General features: G+C 35.4%; 1 protein-coding gene across 1 annotated transcript; it reads right to left on the minus strand.

Moving 5' to 3' along the window:
• Positions 1 to 1,243: 1,243 nt before the first annotated feature.
• Positions 1,244 to 1,762, minus strand: LOC131299723 (uncharacterized). The gene has a single exon (XM_058325301.1). The coding sequence runs from the start codon at positions 1,760 to 1,762 to the stop codon at positions 1,244 to 1,246; it is 519 nt and encodes a 172-aa protein (XP_058181284.1).
• Between the last annotated feature and the right edge of the window lie 15,882 nt (positions 1,763 to 17,644).

Consider the following 17,644-nt stretch of genomic DNA (forward strand, 5'->3'; position numbering starts at 1 on the left):
CAGTTTTTCAAGGCTTGAACTGTAACCCAAAATCATGCTTCAGCTTTTCATGGTTTTAACTGTAACCAATATCATAAATAAAACCATACATACGATATACCATCCAACGATTACCGCCAATACTGAGGGAGCGACCCCCAACGCGTATATAGTGAATTGATCAATTCAATTGGACACCCGGCTATGCCCCTTTCCATTCTGCCCTTATTACACCGTTCCCACTAGTATCTTTAACGTCCCCTAAATGCAGGGATATCGTTCGGATGTATCGGTAATACTTTTTCCATAATATGTTCAAAATATCATAATTCCATGGTATATTTGCTACAAAAGAATTCGAGTGTTAAATAACCATACTTTAGTAAGCCAAAAATATAACTTTTACGAAAATTTCATGTAACAGGGATAATTCACCACTCACCTTTCGTTCTGTCCAACTTGGCTTATGATCAATCTACTTTGAAGGGCTCGTAGCTAATTCTTTTCCTCTTCTTTCCTCTCTCTCTCTATTCTCTCTCTCCCCCTTTCTTTTCTATTTAGTTGGTGGTGTGTGTGGTGTGTGGAGGGGAGGGGAAGAGACTTGCCTATTTATGCTAATGAAAGAAGATTCTAGATCATATCTAAAATCAAATCAAATCAAATCTTAGATCATAATCTTATCATATCTAAACATAATCTTATATTATCTAATAATATCTAAATCAAATCTTATATAATCTAAGAATATCTTGTAATATCTTTCCAAATCTTTTCAAAATTCAACGAGAATCTTATCATATTTTGCAATATCTTGTAATATCTAAATAGAATCTTATCATATCTTGTAATATCTAATAAAATCTAAATAGAATCTTATCATATCTTTTAATATCTAATAAAATCCAATTAGAATCTTATCATATCTAACAAGATTTAGTGTATCTAGAAGGATCTTGCATAATCTTTCATTATCTAAAATCTAGGGATATTCTAATACGATTTGATCCGATTCGCCCTATAATGAGATGTCGTCTCTTTTCGGATTAATTATTCGTTTCGCGGGGACATTTTATAAATTGAGACATATGCAGCAAATAAGTCACAAACAATTTACTTCCTAAATCCTAACGGTAAGTGGCCCGTTAAATGATCATCCCCTCACTTTCTCGTTTTAAGAAGTCGGGGTGTTACATCCTCCCCACCTTAAGAAGTTTGGTCTTCCAAACTTGGTGAAACTTAGAGTTGAATATAGTGTAATCATACCTTATTCAAAAAGCTCCGGGTATCGTGCTCTCATGTCATCCTCTTTTTCCCACGTGGCTTCTCCTCCGGAATGGTTATCCCACCATACTTTAACAAGTGGAATTATTTTATTTCTTAGTTGTTTTTCTTGACGATCCATGATCCTAACTGGTCGCTCTTCATAAGTGAGGTCCTGCTTTAGTTCTATTGGCGGCAAGGCTAATACGTGCGTTGGGTCTGACACATAGGGCTTTAGCATTGATACGTGGAAAATGTCGTGGATGTTGGCAAGCTCGGGAGTCAAGGCTAATCGATAAGCTACAGATCCTACCTTTTCTAGGATCTCAAATGGTCCAACGTATCTGGGGTTTAATTTTCCTTTCTTTCCGAAGCGCAATACCCCTTTCATGGGTGAAATTTTTAGAAACACCCATTCTCCTTCTTGAAATTCTACCTCTCTTTTTCCGGCATCCGCATAATTCTTCTGACGACTTTGTGCAGCTTCTAATCTTTCTCGAATGAGTTTAATCTTTTCCATCATCTCCTGGACGATATCAGGTCCAGGTAATTGTGTCTCTCCTACCTTTGTCTAGCAAGCTGGAGACCTACATGGCTTGCCATACAAAGCTTCATAAAGAGCCATGCCAATGCTTGCTTGATAACTGTTATTGTAGGTGAACTCAGCTAACGGTAAATGTTCCTCCCAACTCCCTTGGTAATCCATCACGCAAGCCCGCAATAGATCTTCCAAAGTTTGAATTGTCCGCTTCGATTGCCCGCCAGTCTGCGAATGGAATGCTGTACTGAATCGTAACTCTGTGCCTAAGGCCTTTTGGAAGCTTTTCCAAAATCTAGATACAAATCTCGGGTCTCGGTCTGAAATTATAGTGACTGGTACTCCATGCAATCGAACAATCTCCCGAATATAAAGAGTAGCCAACTTATCCATTGAATGAGTTGTTCGTACTGGTAGGAAGTGTGCCGTCTTAGTAAGTTGATCCACGATCACCCAGATTGAATTATTACCTTTCTGTGAGCGGGGCAATCCAACTACAAAATCCATTGTGAGGTGCTCCTATTTCCATTCTGGTATAGGCAGAGGTTGCAACAATCTTGCAGGTTTTTGGCGTACAGCCTTAATCTGTTGACACAAAAGGCACCGACTTACAAAGTCAGCAACATCTCTCTTCATGCCCATCCACCAAAAGACTTTCTTTAAATCCTGATACATCTTCATGCCTCCAGGATGGATGGAAAGCTTTGAGTTATGACTTTCTTCCAAAAGCCGTTGTTTGATATCTAAAACATTAGGAACACAGATTCGACTTTGAAATTTCAGCATATTATCTACTATCTCGAAGTCAGGATGCGGTGCTGCTTCGAGTTATTCGCGGATTTTCTGCAATTTTGGATCGTCTTCCTGCTTTAATTTTATTTCCTCCAATATTGTCGGTCGGGCAATGATAGCCGTACAAATGGCATTGTACCCTTGAATTACCATTTCGAGACCCATTCGATCCATTTCTCCCAATAAAAGTGGTTGCCTTGTGATAACATAGTTTAGGGCTCCTGTTGTCTTACGGCTCAAGGCATCTGCAATGACGTTGGCTTTTCCTAGATGATACTGAATGGCAATGTCGTAGTCTTTAAGCAACTCCAACCAACGGCGTTGTCTCAAATTTAGCTCCTTCTGTGTAAAGATATACTTCAAGCTCTTATGATCGGTAAAAATCTCACATGAAACTCCATATAAGTAATGCCGCCAAATCTTTAAGGCAAAAATTATTGTAGCTAACTCCACGTCGTGTGTAGGGTAGCTCTTTTCGTGAGGCTTTAATTGTCGAGAAGCGTACGCTATGACCTTTTCGCGTTGCATTAACACGCATCCCAATCCTTGCCGAGATGCATCGCTGTAGATTGCAAATCCTTCGGTTCCTTCTGGCAGTGTAAGAACGGGTGCTGTTGTTAGTCTCCGCTTCAGCTCCTGAAAACTATGTTCACGCTTTTCTGACCACATGAAAGGCTTCCCTTTTCGAGTCAGCTCTGTTAACGGAGTGGCAATTTTAGAAAAATCTTGAACAAATCTTCGATAATATCCGGCCAAGCCCAAGAAACTACGAACTTCTGTCACCGTAGTTGGTCTTGGCCAACTTACAATTGCTTCCACCTTTTGAGGATCTACTGCAATTCCCTCACCGCTGATGACGTGTCCAAGGAATACCACTTTTTTCAGCCAAAATTCACATTTCTTGAATTTGGCATACAACATTTGATCTTTCAGCGTTTGGAGAACAATTCGTAAGTGTTCTGCATGTTCTTCTTCATTTTTGGAGTAGATGAGGATATCATCGATAAAGACTATTACAAATTCATCCAGGTATTGCTTAAATATCCGGTTCATCAGGTCCATAAAAGCTGCTGGTGCGTTAGTTACCCCAAAGGGCATGACCAAAAACTCGTAATGTCCATATCAAGTTCGGAACGCTGTCTTTTCTACGTCATCTGCTTTCACTTTTAGCTGATGGTACCCCGAACGTAAATTAATCTTCGAGAACGCGCGAGCTCCTTGTAATTGATCAAATAGATCATCTATCCTTGACAAGGGATATTTGTTCTTAAGTGTTACCTTATTTAGCTCCCTATAGTCGATACATAGCCTCAGTGTGCCATCTTTCTTTTTAACGAAGAGCACAGGTGCTCCCCATGGCAATGTACTTGGCCTGATAAACCCTTTGTCCAACAGTTCCTGCAGTTGGGTCTTTAACTCCTTAAGCTCAGCTGGAGCCATACGATATGGGGCCTTCGATATTGGATGGGTGCCTAATATGACCTCTATCTTGAACTTGATCTCCCGGTCTATTGGAGTCCCTGGCAAGTCATTTGGAAAAACTTCCGGAAACTCTCGGACTACTGGAATATCTGCCACCTCCTGGCTTGTTGGGGTTGATATGATGCTACAGAAGAATCCCCAGCATCCTTTCCTTAGTAGTCGTCAAGCATGAGTTGCGGATACTAGGTATGGAGGCGAAAATACTCCGACTCCTACAAATCGGATCTTCTCTCGTTCTGGACTACGGAGCTCGACACATTTGTTAGTACAGTCGATTGTGGCATGGTTGGCAGCGAGCCAATCCATACCAAAAATTGCATCAAATTGATTCATCTCAAGGGGTATCAGATTAGCATGCAAACATATATCGTCAAAACACACATCGCAGTTCCTATAAACTATCGTGCAAACTACACCTTTACTCATTAGCTGTGAGACTAACAAGTCGTAATCGAGGGGTTCTGCTATCTTGAACATTTTTGTGGCAAATCGTGGTGATATAAATGAGTGTGTTGAACCAGAGTCAATTAGAGCATAGGCGGGTATCGAACAAATTGATACTTTACCTGCCACAACTTCTTCGGTGTTTCGTGGGTCTCCTGGCATAAGAGCGAATGCCTTCCCTTGCCTTTGTCTGCCATCGTTTCGTTGCTCGGGAGCTGCTTGTCCTTGCCTCTGCCCCATAGTCTGTCCCAAGTTTTGCACATTGAACATTGTCGGCCTGGGATTAGGGCAGTCTTTTCTTAGATGTCCTGCTTTACCACAGTTGAAACATCCACCTGTTGTCCTCATACAAATGCCTGAGTGGGGTTTCCCGCATGTTGCACATAATGGCAGGTTGTTGGTTGGTTTCCCAACTTCACTTCCTGTATTTTGCTTCTTAAAGCTTCCATCTCTAGATTTCTTCCCGCTATCAAAACTTTGGCGCTTTCGATTCTTGAAAAACCTTTTGGACTCCTCATTCTCTTGCTCAACTAATAAGGCTCGATCAACAACTTCAGCATAGGTTGGAAGCCTCATCGGGCGTACCACCTTTCGAATTTCAGGCTTCAAGCCATCCTCAAATTTGCGGGCTTTTTGATTTTCCGTTGCTACCATGTGAGGAGCATACTCGGCCAAATTAGTAAATTCGGCTTCATATTCTGACACAGTTGTCTGGCCCTTCTGCTTGAGTTGCTGAAACTCAGTGCATCTTGTAGTGACTGCGAAACATACTTTTCTCGAAACACCACTAAAAATCGAGTCCAGACCATTCTCGATTCCACTTCTTCTTTCATTGTCCACTAACGGTGTGCTTCGTCCTCCAATTGATAACTGGCTAAACCCACCTTTTGGGTCTTGCTACAACGCATCACTTTGAAAATCTTTTTGATGGACTCTATCCAAGCGTTAGCTCGAGTAGGGTCCATACCACCAACGAATGTTGGCGGCTTCAATTTTAAGAATTCTCTTATATTTAGCTCCTCCACGGGCGTAACTAGGATGAATCCATTTTGCTGATTGTGATTCGGATTCTCTGCTGACTCTTCGGGTGATTGGCGTGAAACTCCTCCTACTAATTGGTTTAGCGGCAGTGGAGGGGTTTGTTGTTGTCGCTGATTCTGTAGTACCTCAATGATTAATCACTCGAGGCGATCTAAACGGGTATTTTCTGTCTCAGGTTGCTCAACGTCTGCCATAGTTTACTCTACAATTTATTTTAAAAGTCGTCCTTTTTAGTGATAAACTAAATCAATGCAACTTATAGCCTTTCCCAAGTGTCGCCACCGACAACTACTTTCCTTTTAAAGGAAACAGCAAGAAACAAACATATATGAGTTAACACTGAAGTCAATTCAACTATTAAGAGTACGTAAGGTAATATTTTCTCGAATTGCATACAATTATTTATCTTTATTCCAAGAAACCCTAAGTCAGGAATCTAGTCTATCGCTATAAAGCTAAAAATCGTATTTTCCCCTTTCTTTCTTTTTTTTTTCCTCACCAATTATAAATTAACCATTGCTCTGATACCAACTCTGTCACAACCCAAATTTAGCGGTTTGAATATCGTAGCCGGCCAGTGAGTCTATCTCACCAAAGGCCTCTATCTCCATATTTTTTTAAAATAGAAATACACAAACTTAACAATTGCGGAAGCCATTTCAAGTGATAGAACCACTAACTCTTTATTCATTATGCTAACGATGACGTAAGTCACATTAGTACTTCTTCTTCTTTTTCTTATTCATTACATGTCATAAGCTTAATAACACTATTACTCGGCCCGCCCTTCTAATCTTGATTACCTGAAAAGGAAAGATTTCAACAACATAAGCCACTGCTTGTGTAAGTTTATGAATTATCAAAGTTACATGACCTACCATGGAATCTTTTTATGATTACAAGAAACATAACTTCAGTTTTTCAAGGCTTGAACTGTAACCCAAAATCATAGCTTCAGTTTTTCATGGTTTTAACTGTAACCAATATCATAAATAAAACCATACATACGATATACCATCCAACGATTACCGCCGGTACTGAGGGAGCGACCCCCAACACGTATATAGTGAATTGATCAATTCAATTGGACACCCGGCTGTGCCCCTTTCCATTCCGCCCTTATTACACCGTTCCCACTAGTATCTTTAACGTCCCCTAGATTCAGGGATATCGTTCGGATGTATCGGTAATACTTTTTCCATAATATGTGCAAAATATCATAATTTCATGGTATATTTGCTACAAAAGAATTCGAGTGTTAAATAACCATACTTTAGTAAGCCAAAAATATAACTTTTACGAAAATTTCATGTAACAGGGATAATTCACCACTCACCTTTCGTTCTGTCCAACTTGGCTTATGATTAATCTACTTTGAAGGGCTCGTAGCTAATTCTTTTCCTCTTCTTTCCTCTCTCTCTCTATTCTCTCTCTCCCCCTTTCTTTTCTATTTAGTTGGTGGTGTGTGTGGTGTGTGGAGGGGAGGGGAAGAGACTTGCCTATTTATACTAATGAAAGAAGATTCTAGATCATATCTAAAATCAAATCAAATCAAATCTTAGATCATAATCTTATCATATCTAAACATAATCTTATATTATCTAATAATATCTAAATCAAATCTTATATAATCTAAGAATATCTTGTAATATCTTTCCAAATCTTTTCAAAATCCAATGAGAATCTTATCATATCGTGCAATATCTTGTAATATCTAAATAGAATCTTATCATATCTTGTAATATCTAATATCTAATAAAATCTAAATAGAATCTTATCATATCTTTTAATATCTAATAAAATCCAATTAGAATCTTATCATATCTAACAAGATTTAGTGTATCTAGAAAGATATTGCATAATCTTTCATTATCTAAAATCTAGGGATATTCTAATACGATTTGATCCGATTCGCCCTATAATGAGATGTCGTCTCTTTTCGGATTAATTATTTCGTTTCGCGGGGACATATTATAAATTGAGACATATGCAGCAAATAAGTCACAAACAATTTACTTCCTAAATCCTAACGGTAAGCGGCCCGTTAAATGATCATCCCCTCACTTTCTCGTTTTAAGAAGTCGGGGTGTTACAACCTAGATGGTACAGTTAGGATAAGTTTTGATCAACAAAGAGTAAATCCTCCTCTTAGAATTAAAGAACTAAGCAGGTCAAATAGTTCAATAGCTATGTCTAGGCAAGATAGCAATTTACTTGATCCAAGAGTTAAGCTAAAAGGTGTTGAATCAAGTTCACAAATCAATAAACCTTGTTATTCTACACAGTCAAAATTTGAAGATGAAGACACCTCCCAAGGGTTCCCAACTCAAATTGATTTTGAAGAATGAACGCCAACCCCTATTGATCCATCTTTATTTGTCATGAATAAAGAATTTAATATTTATATTGACAAATTATTCGTAGAATTTAAGTCAAAAGAAAATAAGCAAAAAAGAAAAGAATATGATAATAAATATACACCTTGTTAACAAGAAAATATAATAGCTCATTGAGAAATATTTATGGAAGACACAAGAGCTGAAGTTTATTTTTTCGATTACCTAGAAAAATATTATAAAAATGCCAGCACTAGTATAAAAGTAAAACGGGAAAAGAATTCTTGTCCTATTTCTCAAGATAGTATCACATCCCCCACTAATGAAAACCTTTGCAAACTAGAAATAGAAGAATTTAAAAGAATAAATGTAATTACTAAAGACTCACCAGAAGAAGAATTGTTAATTGATTTAATTAGTAAAATAGACGATTCTGAATTAAAACAAAAATATATTGTAAGACTCAAGCAACTCTTGTTGCAAAAATCACAGTACATTAAACCAGTAGTAAAACTTAATGATACTATAGATCGAATAAATAAAAAAGTTACTTTACAAGACCTAAAACAATAAATGAATCAAATTAAAAGAATCTGATAAAAAATTAGAATTAGATAAAAGTCTTGACAAAATTCATAAAATTAATCAGCTGTCAGATCATCAAGATGAAGATATTGACTATTTATATTACCAAAAATGGTATGCTAAAGTCAGATTAATAATAAATGATTATGAAATAGAAGTCAGTGCTTTTATTGACACTGGTGCAGACTTAAATTGTATCCAAGAATGTTTGGTACCTACTAAATATTATCACAAAACAACTGAACAACTAAGCTCTGCAAATGGCAGCAAGATGTGAATTAGATATAAGTTACCCAAAGTACATATCTGTCAAGATAAAGTTTGTTTCAGAACTTCTTTTGTTTTAGTTCAAGATCTCACTGATAGAGTAATTTTAGGAACACCTTTTATCTGTTTACTTTACCCTTTTACAACTAATGAAGAAGGAATTATTACTAAGCCCTTTGGCCAACAAGTAATATTTAAATTCTTAACAAAATCGGAACAAAGAGAACTAAAACAATTGAAAAATCACTCTATATTTCCATTTATTAACATATTAAGTCAAAAAAGAAACCAATTAAAATTCCTACAAGAAGAAATTAGATATAAAAAAATTGAGGAGCAACTTACCAATAAATTTCTTAGTCAAAAAATTGAAAATTTTAAAAATAAACTAGAAAAAAAAGTTTGTTCTAACTATCCCAGTGCTTTTTGGCACCGGAAAAAACATATAGTGACTTTACCATATATAAAAGAATTTAATGAACAAAATATTCCTACAAAATCTAGACGTATTCAAATGAATCCCGAAGTAATGGAAACTTGTAAAAAAGAAATTGATAATTTACTTGATAATAACATTATTCGAAAAAGTAAATCACCATGATCATGTCCAGCTTTTTATGTCAACAAAAATGCAGAAAAAGAAAGAGGTGTACCACGATTAGTCATAAATTACAAACCATTGAACATGGTATTTGAATGGATCAAATACCCAATTCCTAATAAAAAAGATTTAATCAATAGATTAAGCAAAGCAGTAATCTTTTCAAAATTTGATTTGAAAAGTGGATTTTAGCAAATTCAACTACACCCCAATGATAAGTATAAAACAGCTTTCACTACTCCCTTTGGACATTACGAATGGAACGTAATGCCCTTTGGATTAAAAAATGCCCCAAGCGAATTCCAAAATATAATGAATGAAATATTTAACCCATTTAGTCATTTCATTATAGTCTACATAGATGATGTTCTCATCTTTTCAAATTCAATTGATGAACATTGGAAACATTTAAATTCATTCATGGATATTATTAAGTATAATAGATTAGTCATCTCTGCTCCCAAGATTAAATTATTTCAAACCAAAATAAGATTTTTAGGGTATGATATTCACCAGTCAACCATAATACCAATCAGTAGAGCGATTCAATTTGCTGATAAATTTCCTAATGAAAGTACTGATAAAAATCAATTACAAAGATTTTTAGGATCCTTAAATTATATAGCAGAATTTTATAAAGACCTTAGGAAAATATGTCAACCCTTATTTGAGAGATTAAGAGATAATCCTTCTCCTTGGTCATCCATACATACTTCTGTAGTTCAGAAAGTCAAAAAATATGTCAAGATATTACCATGTCTAGGTATTCTTATAGTCAATTCCTTTTAGATTATTCAAACTGATGCCTCCGATATTGGATATGGTGGCATTCTTCTTCAAAAAGTCCATCCTACTTCTCCTGAACAGATTGTTCGTTTCCATTCTGGTCTTTGGAATAAAACACAAAACAATTATAGTACTATTAAAAAAGAAATTTTAGCAATGGTGTTATGTATTTCTAAATTTCAAGATGATATATTAAATCAAAAGTTTTTAGTCAGAGTTGATTTCAAAAGTGCAAAAATATGTTTTAGAAAAAGATATTAAGAATATAGTCAGTAAACAAATCTTTGCCAGATGGCAGTCAATTTTGAATATTTTTTATTTTGATATTGAATATATTAAAGGAGATCAAAATTCTATTCCTGATTTCCTTACTAGAGAATATTTATTTGGAAAACAATAATTATTATTTTATCTGTAGTTCAACCATGGCAGAAAAAAGTAAGAAACCAGCACAAACCACCAAAAATCAGCTTGCTCTCCCTCCAGCTGATTTAGCAAACAGGTATCAAGTTCTTGGGCAAATCCCCAAAACTGGGTACAATTCTGCATTAGCATACATTCCATCATCTAGTCAAAGTGTTGTACCACCCAGCCAAAAATATTTCAGTTGATCCTTTTTGTCCAACCTAGGCTTTCAAACCAGTAAACCAAAGTCCTCTTACCCTACAAGAACCACAGAATATGTTCTTAAACCAGTCAGCACCAACTTATTTTCCATTGAACTAGTTCACAAAAATATTCACAACCCAACTGAACTAGTAAAAGCCTTATTCCCTCTTAGATGGCATTTCATTTCTGCTCATCCAGACAAGACACTTTCCTTTTACAAGGATATTCTTCTACATCACAAGTCCATTGTAATAAAACCCATTATAGATCGAGTCAATCCAAATAAAGTCATTTACCATTCTCTTTATATTCACAACATTGTCAGCCTGGATGAATGGAGACACCCATCACTGCTCAGAGATCTTCTTAATCATCCGATTCAGTATAATTATTACGATTATATTGATTCATGGTTTAAGGTCATCCTTCATGAAAATGAATCTTTTATCCATTCTTGGTTCTTTTCATTTGACCACAAGTTCACATCAATGATTCCATCTTGGTTCTTTCGGTGGTGGAATCAGAATGGAGCCATTCCTGACCTCTTACCACTTGAGCTTATAGATCAAGTCAATTACTTTTCCTCCATGTATCAAGTAAACAGTCACACTAGTCAATTCCCTGCTCTCTTACTGTTTATTGCAAAATACAAAGTTTCATGGATTTTCAAATGATGATACAATATCGTCAACAAAATAGTTACTCGCCAATATCTGGTTAAATGGTGGGATGCATATATGTATCAATGGATCATTGACCAAGTCAAAGAAGAGGTCCCAGTCAAGGTTCCAACTCCAGTCAAGGTTTCAATTCAAGTTGCAGAAATTCAACCAAATAACTAGGTAGCAGTTCTTCCACAACCAAGCTCACCTACATTTTCCACTATCAAGCTTGGAAGCCCAACACCTAGTTCTTCTCGACTTTCAAAATCCAAGTCAAAATCCAAGTGCTCACAATTATTAATATTAGCCCAGCAACTAATAGATCAAGCTAGTCAAGAAGAGGATGATAATTGTAACGACTCGGATTTTCGATCCAATTTTTTTTTAATACAAATTTATATTATTAAATTTCTAATTCAATAATTAAATAGATTGAATAATTAAAATATATTATTATGTGTACAATTGATATTATTTCCACTATTATATAAGATATGTATTTAAACTTTAGATATACAGAGAATTAGGGATTCATATTCATCTCTTATCTTTCCTATCTAAACCTTAGGTAGAACTCAATTCAAACTAACTTTCCACTTCTCTCTGTCTCATCCTATACATACACGCGTCCAGATACATTCTCACCCTGTACATACATGCGTCCACATACATTAGAATTGAAAACCCCCCAAATGTGGCACTTGTCCCCTATCCTTTTATCATTAGCAGTATCCCTCTTTTTCACTCTCATTTTCCATTCCATCACTTCTACACTTATCCTTTCACCTTCTTACTACCTTATTCTCTCTTATTAAACATACCCACATAAATTCGAAAATTGAACACCAGTATATTAATTCACTCCCAATTCTATTGTTGAGTCTAGAATAGAGAGAGAGAGAGAGAGTTGTGGCCAAAGGTGTGTGCACACCGTGAGTTTCGTGGGCACACCGCCGCTACGGGCCCTATCGGAGTGCCACCGGACGCTGCCTCGAGATTTTAAAACCACCACGGCGATCTACGGACACCGCACAACACTTATCCGGACTTAGAATCGCGTTTAAGGTAGTTTTCCGGAAACCCGAAACTTTAATCTGCATTTTAATGGAGTTAAGACTTAGATTTAAAGTTTATTGAAGATGATGACCTGCTGTTAAATTGTTAATTTATTTTTAGTCCTATTTATTTTAAAATTCAGTCCGATTGTGCTGGAATGATTAGTGTTATACCCTGTGAAAATTTATGATCGTTTAACAAATGCTTGATTGTGAAATTACGTTTAACAAGTGCTTGATTGTGAAATTATTATTAATGATGCAATGTTGATTTGTATTTGAGTGGACGTTTACATGTTTAATAAATTATTGGGATAGATAAATGTTTATGAAATATTAACAAGAATATTTTACTAGTAAAAATTTATTTAGATTGTAAACAAGAAATATTTTAGATTATATATTAGTTAATCTTTAACTCTAATAAATATTCACTAGAATAGCCTCTCATAATTTTGTTGTTATAAAAATCTCATATTAATATTTAATATAGTTAGTAAATACTAAATTTAGCAATAAGTATTTTCCAATAAAAATTAGTTTGTAAAATCTATGAATAATATGAGAGTTAAAGAAAATGTGTAAATAGTAGAAATGTTTTATAAAATTTCTAAACGAGAGAAATAGACTTACTTTTAAGTGTAGTAATTAATTGTTTGACTGAATATTATTTTGTTACTCGCATGATTAATTCTATGGCAGGATAAATTTTATCGCATGGTTATGTGTTGTTAGCATGTTAGTACTTTTAATTGAAATGTTGAACCGTGTAGTATTTTGTTGTGGTTGTAGATTGGGCAAATAGGTTCCCGGGGTGGTTACGAGTAGTGAATCATGTAGACGATGATAAGTAAATGGAAAATGGTAAAGTGTTGAAAGTGTGAGTACTGTGTGGATTGTGAATTGAGCCATGGCGATGGCAAGGGTAACCTATGGGGCCTTGTGTTGAAATGGGTTACCTGCGAGGTCCAGTGTTGTGACACTAACGTATGATACGTCATGGGAAGTTTCTCTTCGAGGAAGAGAATGGATCCCATGAGACGGTTATAGGTAGTGAGACGCCAATGTATGATATGTCATGGGAAGTTTCTCTTCGCCGAAGAGAATGGGTCCCATGAGACGGTTATAGTTAGTGAGACGTTAACGTATGATACGTCATGAGAAGTTTCTCTTTGAAGAAGAGAATGGGTCCCATAAAACGGTTATAGTTAGCGTGGGGTAGTGGATGTCCGACCCTAATGTATGATACGTCATGGGATGACTCGATCCTCCTGTTATGGTCTTAAGTGAGAACATGCTCGGTACATAATTTAGGTGCGCTCACCTAGGACCCTGGTGCAGGATAAGCAAGAGGAAGGGTGGACCCATGAGAAGATTGTAGTTAGTGGATGTGGGAGGAAAGGATCTCACGGAGAGGATCCTTAGATTACATGTAAGATGATGGATAGTAAAGAAAAAGACGATGTGTTATTATTTTGTACCTTCTGTATATTATGAATTATTATATTGTTGATCTGCATATTGTGGTATTGGGTTTTAGGATTTCTACTTAATGAATTATCACTCAGGATACATTTGTATCCTGACAAATCGTTTGCTTCGGCGTTCAATTTGCCAAAGTGTGCAGGATTTCACAGTGGAGCAGTTGATACAGGTGGGACCCTGAAATGGAGTCTGGGCCAACGTTGCTTGGAATTTGTGTCAAAACTAGAGTAGCTCTGGAGTTGCTTTTGTTAAATAAATGTACATAGATTTTTGTATTATTTTGAAATTATAATTTTTGTATAAAGATAAATAGGGGCTTAATAGTTTGTAAAATTCAGTGTATTTTAAATTAATGCTTCCGAAATTCCGTGGAAAATCGGGGCGTTACAATAATTTATCAGAAGAGTCAGCCACGGCAACATCCCACAAAAATCCATATGGATTAGCTTTCCAGGATACTCAGGACCCATTTGGCCACTAGTCTGAAGCATCATTTCCAGTCATCATGACAGCAAGCACCATTTTCAGTCATCATGATAATTAGCACTACAGAAAAGCAAGTTTTTCCTGCTTTTGAAGAACAGTAAAATTCTACTTTTGGTTATTTTAGCACCGAAAGTAGAGACAGTCAGCATCTTCAAAAGACAGCCAGAACCTGCTTTAGTCACATCTCCACCGAAAGAGAAAAGTTACCAACTTTAGTCACATGGCTGAGTCACACAGCATTTGCAAATCTCAGGTCCTTACTCTATTAAAGGAACCGAGAATGATGTAGTAACAAGTCAAGTGAAGTCAAGTTCGGAAGTGAAATTTAGTTTAGAGAGAGAAGTCAATATTTTCAGAAGCTCTGCTTCTTTTGTAATCACCATAGTCAAGAGCTGAGTTTGTTAATACTCCAGCTTTTCTACCCACTAAACCACTTGTAAACCTTCAATCATGTATCTTTCCTGATTCAGCAATTGAAATCGGTCAGATTCAGTAAGTGTTTTCTTACTTAACTTATTGTATGCTTAAATTTAAATTATTTTATTAAAGATATGTTATAAGTATATATATTGTTTTAATAAATATATACTATACTTTATAGTTTAATATATATTATACTTTATAGATTATAATATACTATATGAAATCAGTACGTTATAGTTTAAGTATATAATATACTTTATAGATTATAATATACTATACGTAATCAGTATGTTTTCCGTTTACTTATTTTAATAAGTAATTATAATATGCTATATGGATATCTGACAATTGCAATTGATAGTGCTTTGCTTTTGCTTTTAAAATTTCAATTCTAGCATTGTGCTAGTACTCATTGGTGTTTCCACTTTCCTCTTTAAGTACCCATACTGTGTCTTCCACCGATTCACACGTTTAATTAGTCATACTCTGATTCTCTTATTTTTCCATACTATGTCTGTGATTCCATCCTGGTTCTTTCGATTGTGGAATCAGAGTAGTGCAATTCCTGACCTCTTACCACTTGAGCTTATGGATCAAGTCAATTATTTTTCCTCCTTGTATCAAGTAAACAGTCACACTAGTCAGTTTCCTACTCTCTTACTATTTATGGCAAAATACAAAGTTCCATGAATTTTCAAATGGCGATACAATATCGTCAATAAAACAGTTACTCACCAATATCTGGTTAAATGGTGGGATGCATACAAGTATCAACGGATCATTGACCAAGTCAAAGCAGAGTTCCCAGTCAAGGTTCCAACTCCAGTCAAGGTTCAAATTCAAGTTGCACAAATTCAATCAAGTAAGTAGGTAGCAGATCTTCCACAATTAAGCTCACCTACATTTTCCTCTATTAGGCTTGGAAGCCCAACACCTAGTTCTTCCAAACCTTCAAAATCCAAGTCAAAACCAAGTGCTCACAATTATTGATGTTAGCCCAGCAGCTAATAGCTCAAGCCAGTCAAGAAAAGGATGATGATTCCTCAGAAGAATTAGCACAGCAACATCCCACAAAAATCCATATGAATCACCTTTCCATGATGCTCAAGACCCATTTGGCCAATAGTCCAAGTCATCATGACAGCAAGCACTGTTTCTAGTCATCATTTCCAGTCAGCACTACAGAAAAGCAAGCTTTCTCTGCTTTTGAGGAACCGTAGAATTCTACTTTTGGTCATATCTGCACCGAAAGTGGAGACAGACAGAATCTTCAAAAGACAGCCAAAACTTGCTTTAGTCATATCTCCACTGAAAGAGAAAATTATCAGCTTTAGTCACATGGCTGAGTCATACAACATTTGTAAATCTCAAGTCCTTACTCTATAAAAGGAACCGAGAATGATGTAGTAAACAAATCAGGTCAAGTTAGGAAGGAAGTTTAGTTTAGGGAGAGAAGTCAGTATTTTCAGAAGCTTTGCTTCTTTTGTAATCACCCTAGTCAAGAGCTGATACTCCAGCTTTCCTACCCACTAAACCACTTGTAAACCTTAAGTCATGTATCTTTCCTGATTCAGCAATTGAAATCAGACAGATTCAGTAAGTGATTTCTTACTTTGATTAATATATAATTTGATTTAGATTATTTTATTAAAGATATGTTATACACATATATATTGTTTCATTAAACATATACTTTATAGTTTAAAATATATTATACTTTATAGATTACAATATGTTATATGAAATCAGTACGTTATAGTTTCAGTATATAATATACTTTATAGATTATAATATACTATATGTAATCAGTATGTTTTTCATTTACTTATTTTAATAAGTAATTATAATATGCTATATGAATATCTGACAATTGCAATTGGTAGTGCTTTGCTTTTGTTTTTAAAATTCCAATTCTAGCATTGTGCTAGTAATCATTTATGTTTCCATTTTTCAATTTTCAATTTCAATTCTTTCCTATATTGGAATTGCACTAGTCATCTGCAGTGTTTCTTTTTCCTCTTTAAGTAACGAATCATTTAGTATACTCTGCACTCTGATTCTCCTGTTCTTTTCATATTGTGTCTGTACTTCCGCCCCCTCATGGTATCAAAGCCAAGGAGGATATAGTTGAAGGAGTAAACACTAAGTAATCTGTAAGTTGTTTTTATTCCTATTGAATTTTCAATTAGTATTTTAATTCTGCTATCATCGTTTGAGCATTCTGTCAATGGCCACCCAAGTTGTTATCTATCCATTTTTGTAAGTCCTAGTGTGAGGCAGTTATGAATGATAGGATTAAAATTAAGGTATGCGTGTATACAGGATAGGTCTTAAACATGGTAATCTAGGATTAAAATATTAAAAGAAGAATCTCTATGATTAAACATAATGAATAGATTATTCAATTGTAGTTCTTCATCCAGCTTCTCAATGGCTTCATTATCTGAATTTTCAGAAATAGTCAATCAAGAAGAACATGAGTACCAAGATTTAGATACAGAATTAGGAAATTGAAATATACCCAAAATCCCAGTACAAGAAATTTACAAATCAAGTTTTTTAGAAGATACTTTTAGAACTGATCAAGTAGCAAAAACTGTAGAACAGGTTTATGCTATTACTAAACAAGAAGAAAGATGCACACTTCTTAATAGAGAATTAGTCAAACGACACCTCGAAAGAGGATATAGCTATATTCATGTAGGATTAGTACAAGTAGCCATTAAACCCCTTATAAGAAAAGGACTAAACTCTTCAGTCTTATTATCTTTAAGAGATAGTAGATTCACAATTTATAGTAATAGTCTGTTAGA

The sequence above is a fragment of the Rhododendron vialii genome, chromosome 9a (genome assembly GCF_030253575.1).
Source record: "Rhododendron vialii isolate Sample 1 chromosome 9a, ASM3025357v1".
NCBI classification, from domain to species: Eukaryota; Viridiplantae; Streptophyta; class Magnoliopsida; order Ericales; family Ericaceae; genus Rhododendron; species Rhododendron vialii.

What these genes read in the sequence shown, in the direction of transcription:
- LOC131299723 (XM_058325301.1), bottom strand. Translation starts at nt 1,762, where the DNA reads ATGATGGAAAAGATTAAACTCATTCGAGAAAGATTAGAAGCTGCACAA.